This window comes from Thermobia domestica, chromosome 3 (assembly GCF_964235325.1).
Source record: "Thermobia domestica chromosome 3, izTheDome1.hap1.1, whole genome shotgun sequence".
Lineage (NCBI taxonomy): Eukaryota > Metazoa > Arthropoda > Insecta > Zygentoma > Lepismatidae > Thermobia > Thermobia domestica.
Genome location: NC_137456.1, coordinates 220,764,920 through 220,772,473, shown reverse-complemented (window position 1 = coordinate 220,772,473; position 7,554 = coordinate 220,764,920). Strand labels below are relative to the sequence as shown.

Genomic DNA, 7,554 nt, shown 5'->3' with positions numbered 1-7,554 from the left:
ATAGGAGGTTCATCCACGGATACGCAAGTTGAATAATGATTGCATTTGCATTCAATAATAATTTAATTTATCACATATATATAGTAAGTGGAATAACAGATATAGGTTAATTAAAGAAATATATGATTGTAGATTAATAAAGTTAAACGAATATATAAATAGAATCTATTGTTTCATTTGATCGATGGTTTGTTGTTCTCTTTATGATCGAAAACCAAAATAGACTTGATAAAAACACATTGTCTTGCACTACTGCACTTGATCTCTGTGCATAATGAGAAAATTGATTGTTTATGTAAGTATTGAATGTTAATTTTATGCACCACACCAAAACACTCGCGCACTGTTCATTTCTGCTCACTTCTGTTCCTCGAGACGAACCCTCTTCGTATGCGAGGACACACACTTCCCCCTTCTCCCTTCCTTAACGGTAGTCTTTGGGGTGAAAGTTGGAAACAGGGACTGTTTACAAAAAATGCATTCCAATGCTATCTTTGGGTCAAGAAAACACACTATTTTGGAAGGGAAATAAGAAAATACTAACATACTCCCTCCTATTGGTCGAATAGCGACCAACAAACAATGAGACACTTTCACACATAATTGTCACTGATGTGAAGAAACTGGGGAGGGTAATGGAACCAGTTTATTCACTGCACGCTTGTAAATGCCACTTGCAGTTCGTACACTAACAACTCTCGCTAGCGGGTCTTTACCCAGATGCACTTCTTCAATTACACCTAAGCGCCATAACAAAGGAGGAATGTTTGCTTCCTTCAACAACACGATAGTACCTAGGGTTATATTGTTCTTTTGGAAATACCACTTGTTTCTCTGCTGGAGTCCGTTCAGGTATTCCTTCGACCACCGCTTCCAGATCACTTGAAAGTATTTTTGTGTGAGCTGCCAACGGTCTAGTCTGTTGTTAGGGAGGTCAGTTATGTCTGGCTCAGGGATAGAGGTAAGAGGTTGTCCTATTAGGAAATGACTAGGGGTTAAAATGTTTGTATCGCTAGGGTCGTCGTTCAATTTTGTTATAGGACGTGAGTTTAGACACGCCTCAATTTGCGCTAAGAGCGTACAAAGTTCTTCAAAGGTCAATGTCGCGCCCTTTGTAGTTCTGACGAGATGATGCTTCATTGATTTCACTCCTGCCTCCCACAATCCCCCGAAGTGCGGAGATTGCGCCGGAATGAAATGCCATTGTATGCCTTCCGAAGATGTGAACTCCTCCACCCCTTTACGAAATGTATCTTTTCGTAACATCTTGTATAAGCGCATTATTTGCACCTACAAATGTTTTGCCATTATCGCTGTAAATATTACTGCATTTGCCTCTTCTTGCTATGAATCTTTTCATGGCTGCAAGGAAAGATTCGGTTGTGAGGTCACTGACCGCTTCCAAATGTATGGCTGTTGTAGACATACAAACAAATACCGCTATATAACATTTTTTGAGTGATTTGCTTCTGAAGGTGGATTTGATGTTTATTGGCCCTGCATAATCGACCGCACAATTTAAAACGCTGGTGCTGGCCGTACTCTATGAGACGGCAATTGCCCCATTTGTTGAGGTAGAGGTGATGCCTTGAGACGAACACATGTCACACAATGATGAATAATTTTCTTTGCTAATTGACGACACTTCGGGATCCAGTATCGTTGACGCACAGAGAATACTAATAATTGTAACCCAGCGTGAAGATGTCTTTTATGCTCATTTTCCAAAATCAGTGTTGCCAGATGCGAATTTGAAGGAATAATGGCTGGATGCTTTCCTTCATAGCGAAGGTTACTGTTTTCTAACCTTCCACCCACTCGTAGCACTTGGTTCTCATCCAGTAGAGGGCACAAATTTTTGAGAGGGCTACGTGCTGAGATTTGACGAGCTGCACTAATGTCCTTGATTTCTTGCTTATACTCCCTTTGTTGCACTAATCTGATACACAGCTGTAGCGAATTGTTTAGTTCACTCGTTGATAGACTGCCTGTCTTTCGCTCGCTTCCCCTTCTTGCATTGTGCATGAAACGGTGACAGTAAGCTATCACTCGTACTAGCTTCGTTAGTCCTGAAAACTTGCTGATGACGTCATCCTGAGGCTCTTGTGTAGTCAAAGCTACCACTGTTTTTTCTCTTGCTTCGGGAACGTCTTGAATGCTGGATTTCTTTCTTGAAGAAGGCCATGTGTCTTTGGGCTGTGACAACCATGGAGGCCCCTCCTACCAGATCTTTCGGTCCTGAATGGAAGCAGGTTCGACACCACGAGAGATCATATCCGCAGGGTTGTCTGCTGATCGGCAGTGTTGCCAGTCGCTGATTTGAGTCATGTCCTGTATTTGGGCAACTCTGTTCGCAACAAATGGTTTCCATCTTGTGGGCGGTGACGATAACCAAGCAAGCACAATTTGGGAATCAGACCACAAATAAATGTTGTCTATCTTGAACTGTAGCACAGGCAGAATTTTATGAAGCAAAGTTGCGAGTACCAATGCTGCACACAATTCTAGACGGGCTAATGTGATTTTCTTTAGCGGTGCTACTCGTGACTTCGCACACAACAATTGTGTTTTTGTTTGACCATTTTGATTCGTTGATCGTACGTAAATACATGCTCCATAAGCTGATTCGCTGCTGTCCGCAAACCCACATAGTTCAATGCTTACTGGTTCTTCTTCCACTAAAACGAAACGATCTACTTGAATATCTTTAATGAATGCTAATTGCTGCTGCAAGTGTTGCCATCTTGCGTGAAGTTCTGGTGGTAGTCCATCATCCCACGTGATTGGTTCTAACCACAATTTTTGCAGAAAACACTTGTATGTGATTACTACTGGGCTTATCAAGCCTAGTGGATCAAAGATAGTCGCCACCACAGACGCCACCTGTCGCTTGGTGATGCTACTTGAAATTTCAATGATGTCTGCTGGCCGATGTTTGGTGAAAAATTTGTCCTTGCCTGGATGCCAGGATAGACCTAATGTATTGACGCCCTCCACATCTTGAAAATGGATGGGAAATTCAATTTCTCGATTTTCTGGCGGAATGGCTTCCAACAAAGCTGCACTATTTGAACACCATTTGCGTAAGTTGAATCCTCCCCTTGAAGCAAAGAAATGAGTTCTGCTTGTAGCCTTAAGGCCTCCTCTGTGCTACTCGCACCACTTGCGAGATCGTCCATGAAAAAATCTTCTTTTAATATTTTCGATGGCTGAGGGAATAAATGTGATTTCTCTTCCGCCAGCTGTTGCAAGCATCTTGTAGCTAAAAATGATGATGAGGCCATGCCATAGGTTACGGTCTGAAGCTCGAATATTTGAATTGATTCTTCAGGTGATCTTCGCCATAGAATACGTTGCAATGATGTGTCATCGGGATGTACTCTAATGGCACGATACATTTTCCCTACGTCAGCCGTAAACACTATAGGGTGGGCACGAAATCGCAATACGATGAAGAACAGATCTTGCTGCAAAGTAGGCCCCACCATGAGAATATCAATTAGTGATTTGCCACTTGTAGATTTGGCTGACGCATCGAACACCACACGGACCTTCGTTGTGGTACTGCTGGGCTTGAACACAGCGTGATGCGGTAGGTAAAAGGCTGCTCCTTTGTTTTCTTCTCTTAACTGTGATTCTTGAATTTCTTTCATGTGTCCCAGTTTTTCGTATTCCTCAAGAAAATTCACATATGATGTTTGTAGCTCGGGTTGACGCAGTAGTTTCCGTTCCAGTTGTTGTAGTCTAACTGCCGCTTGTTGAAATGAGTCACCAAGTACAGATCGGTCTTCACGCAATGGCAAACGAACCACAAATTTGCCTGTCTCGTCTCGCACAAAATTTTTCTGGAAATGCGTTTCACATGCTGACTCTTCGGCGGTCCGGGGGTTGGTGAACACTTCTTCCAGCTCCCAAAAACGACGTAGCTGATCGTGAAGATTGTCTTCGGTTCTGGTGAAGAATGACGTCACTGGGCTGTTCCTGTGGCATTCTGATGGGATGCTTCCTGCGATGACCCAACCCAGCTGTGTGTCTTGTAGTACCGGAAGCTCTTCACCCAGCAACTTCCGTTCCGCTTTGAGTATCCTGAAGAATACTTCCGCACCCAACAACAAGTCGATCTTCCCTGGAACGTTGAAAGTGGGATCCGCCAGTGCTATATTCTTCGGGATTTTCCAATTTTTGCAGTCCACTCTTTCCGCTGGTAAATTTCCAGTGATGCGTGGCAACACTGAACAACTGATGTTTGCCTGATATGACGTCACCATTGACTGTAGTGCGATGTCAACACAAAACCGTGCTTCTGACGCAGCATCGTTTATGCCTTGAATGGGCATGTGTCTTCTATGCTTCTTGAGACGCAGACGTTGTACCAATGTCTCCGAAATGAAGTGGCTCTGGGATGCGCTGTCCAGGAGGCCCCGACATGTAATCCACTGTCCACTGCTGTCCTTAACCTTCACCATGGCCGTGGAGAGTAACACCTGTGACAACCCTTTAAGCGTGCAATATGAACCCTGAACATTATCTTGCTCCTCTTGGTCTCCATTGGGCGTGTTGCTGCTTCTGTTATTCTCTGCCTTTCTTCCCCCTGAAGAAGATGACGCGCTTGATTGTTTATTATAATGCAAGAATGTATTATGCTTCTTGCCGCATTTTTTGCACGAACTTGATTTGCATTTGCTTGCTCGATGATTTTCCCGCAGACAGTTCATACAGAGATTGTTCTTGCGGACGCACTCACTCTTTTGTTTGTCACTCGCTTTAATAAATAATTGGCATGCAAATATAGGATGAGCTTCCTTGCAAAACTGGCATGCACGAGAAACTGTGGACACATACGCCTTCGTATGATTGCCCCTAACACCCTTTGTTTGCAATTGATGTATTCTTGCCCCCTTTATTTCACTTGTGTTCGCATTCATTGTTTCCAACCCTTGGCATCTTTTCTCCAAAAATGACAGGAATTCGTCAAGCGTGGGGAATGGTGTTTCAGTTTTGCGTAGCTCCCATGCTTTTCTACTGCTATTGTCTAATCGTGACACAAAATGTTGGATAAGAATGATATCTAATAGCTGCTCATCTGTTTTGAGCGCTTGTAATTCGTTCATGTTGCTTGCCGCGGTGTTTACAAACTCCCTGAGTTCTGCTGCGTTTTCTTTTTGCACCTGACGAATATTAAGAATTTCTTGAATGTACGATGCAGCTATTAGCGGTTTATTTGAATACCTGTCTGACAGTAATTTCCATGCTACCGTGTAATTTGCTTCTGTGATGGGCAGATTTGTACTAATTTTAGCGCTTCCCCTTTCAAAGATGATCTCAAATACTGCAGTTTTTGAATAACGGCAATGTCTTTATTATTGTGTATAAGGGATCTGAATGTGTCTTCATAGGGAAGCCACTGTTTGTAATCCCCGTCAAAGTGAGGAATCACAATCGCGGGCAACTTTATCTGTGTGTGTGTATTAGCTGTTGATGCGTCATGATCTGAAGACTGATTTTTGTGTTCATGTTTCGACAGAAGGGTTTGTATTTGTGCCTTTACACTGAAATACAAGTTTTCGAATTCTACCCCTGTGTTGGCGGTATCATCCTCTTTCTCGATTTCAATGGCATCTTGTATTTCTTGCAGTTTTAACCACACTCTGTCCAGATGCTCCACCCGTGCTTTAATGTCTTTCACATTTTGTTGGGCTTCATCAAAATCATTTATAAATGTCTGTATGCGCGAAATTTTCCCTTTGTACGCAGCGCGTTGGCGTAACAGGCATTGTGTCTCACTCATTTCTAAATTTGATTTAAACAAGCAAGGAAAATAAAGGATGAGCCAGATAAATATTTACTGACCTTTGGTTGTAAAGCTGCTGCCTGGATGCTGCTCTGCTGCTGCAATCCTGGACCTCTTCTCTCTGTCTGGATGTGATGAGGCACCACTGAACTGACACTGACGCGCGGGAAATGCTCTACCCGACGCTCACGTACGCCGCCATGTTGTTATTTATTACTGTCACTGAATTTATTTGTTCACACAAAACTGTCCACACACTAACTAGTTCTCTCCACTAGCGTATCCGGCCCTGGTAGGACCAATGTTTGTTGTGTTTGGTATGTCTGGTTGAATAGCAATAGTTGGAGGACCACTGTTAAATTATAACAGAACTGTATTTCCATAGGAGGTTCATCCACGGATACGCAAGTTGAATAATGATTGCATTTGCATTCAATAGTAATTTAATTTATCACATATCTATAGTAAGTGGAATAACAGATATAGGTTAATTAAAGAAATATATGATTGTAGATTAATAAAGTTAAACGAATATATAAATTGAATCTATTGTTTCATTTGATCGATTGTTTGTTGTTCTCTTTATGATAGAAAACCAAAATAGACGTGATAAAAACACATTGTCTTGCACTACTGCACCTGATCTCTGTGCACAATGAGAAAATTGATTGTTTATGTGAGTATTGAATGTTAATTTTATGCACCACACCAAAACATTCGCGCACTGTTCATTTCTGCTCACTTCTGTTCCTCGAGACGAACCCTCTTCCTTGGCGAGGACACACACTTCCCCCTTCTCCCTTCCTTAATGGTAGTCTTTGGGGTGAAAGTTGGAAACAGGGACTGTTTACAAAAAATGCATTCCAATGCCATCTTTGGGTCAAAAAACACACTATTTTGGAAGGGAAATAAGAAAATACTAACAGTGTAGTTCTACCGAGTTTAGCTACAGGTACAATTTGCCGGGGAAATTATTACCCTCTTTCGTGGGAATTCATTTTTTCCTGGTTACCCTCTTTAGGAGAATTTTACTGTGCATTTCAAGCGAGTTTAGCTATAGAGTACAATTTGCCCGGGAAGTTATTACACTCTTTCGTGTGAAGTCATTTCTTTCCTGGTCAATTATTACACTCTTTAGGAGAAATTTACTGTAAAGTTCAAGCGAGTTTAGCTATAGGGTACAAATTTTCCCGAGAAATTATTCTTCTTTTTCATTAGAATTCATTTTCTCCGCGTCAATTATTACCTCTTTAGGAGAAATTTACTGTGAAGTTCAAGCGAGTTTAGCTATAGGGTACAATTTGCCCGTGAAATTATTACACTCATTCGTGTGAAGTCATTTCTTTCCTGGTCAATTCTTACACGCTTTAGGAGAAATTTACTGTAAAGTTCAAGCGAGTTTAGCTATAGGGTACAATTTTCCCGGGAAATTATTCTTCTTTTTCCTTAGAATTCATCTTTTCCGCGTCAATTGTTACCTCTTTAGGAGAAATTTACTGTGAAGATCAAGCGAGTTTAGCTTTAGGGTACGATTTGTCCGGGAAATTATTACCCTCTTTCGTTAGAAGTCATTTCTTTCTGGTAATTATTATTCTCTTTAGGAGAAATTTACTGTGAAGTTCAAGCGAGTTTAGCTATAGGGTACAATTTGGCCCGGATTTTTTCCCCTCTTGCCTGAGAAGTATTTTTTTCCTGGTCAATTATTACCCTCTTTACGAAAATTTACTGTGTAGTTCAAGCGAGTTTAGCTATAAGGTACAATT

The 7,554-nt window shown here is 41.6% G+C and overlaps 4 protein-coding genes across 4 annotated transcripts; all 4 read right to left on the bottom strand.

Moving 5' to 3' along the window:
* Positions 1-606: 606 nt before the first annotated feature.
* LOC145682128 (uncharacterized) lies at positions 607-1,266 on the bottom strand. The gene has a single exon (XM_081753722.1). The coding sequence runs from the start codon at positions 1,264-1,266 to the stop codon at positions 607-609; it is 660 nt and encodes a 219-aa protein (XP_081609848.1).
* Positions 1,267-1,518: 252 nt separating this feature from the next.
* Positions 1,519-2,025, bottom strand: LOC145682127 (uncharacterized). The gene has a single exon (XM_081753721.1). The coding sequence runs from the start codon at positions 2,023-2,025 to the stop codon at positions 1,519-1,521; it is 507 nt and encodes a 168-aa protein (XP_081609847.1).
* Positions 2,026-2,220: 195 nt separating this feature from the next.
* LOC145682126 (uncharacterized) lies at positions 2,221-5,111 on the bottom strand. The gene is made up of 2 exons (XM_081753720.1): positions 3,056-5,111; positions 2,221-2,999 (listed from the first exon to the last, which is right to left on the bottom strand). The coding sequence occupies exons 1-2, from the start codon at positions 5,109-5,111 to the stop codon at positions 2,221-2,223; spliced, it is 2,835 nt and encodes a 944-aa protein (XP_081609846.1).
* Positions 5,112-5,251: 140 nt separating this feature from the next.
* LOC145682125 (uncharacterized) lies at positions 5,252-5,788 on the bottom strand. The gene has a single exon (XM_081753719.1). The coding sequence runs from the start codon at positions 5,786-5,788 to the stop codon at positions 5,252-5,254; it is 537 nt and encodes a 178-aa protein (XP_081609845.1).
* Positions 5,789-7,554: the final 1,766 nt, after the last annotated feature.

Bases quoted from the DNA above. Each gene is read 5' to 3' on its own strand.
- LOC145682128 (XM_081753722.1), bottom strand. From the start codon at position 1,266: ATGTTACGAAAAGATACATTTCGTAAAGGGGTGGAGGAGTTCACATCT.
- LOC145682127 (XM_081753721.1), bottom strand. From the start codon at position 2,025: ATGCACAATGCAAGAAGGGGAAGCGAGCGAAAGACAGGCAGTCTATCA.
- LOC145682126 (XM_081753720.1), bottom strand. From the start codon at position 5,111: ATGAACGAATTACAAGCGCTCAAAACAGATGAGCAGCTATTAGATATC. The intron at 3,000-3,055 runs GTTGGAAGCCAT...TCCATTTTCAAG, and splicing joins TGTTCAAATAGTGCAGCTTT to ATGTGGAGGGCGTCAATACA.
- LOC145682125 (XM_081753719.1), bottom strand. From the start codon at position 5,788: ATGAGTGAGACACAATGCCTGTTACGCCAACGCGCTGCGTACAAAGGG.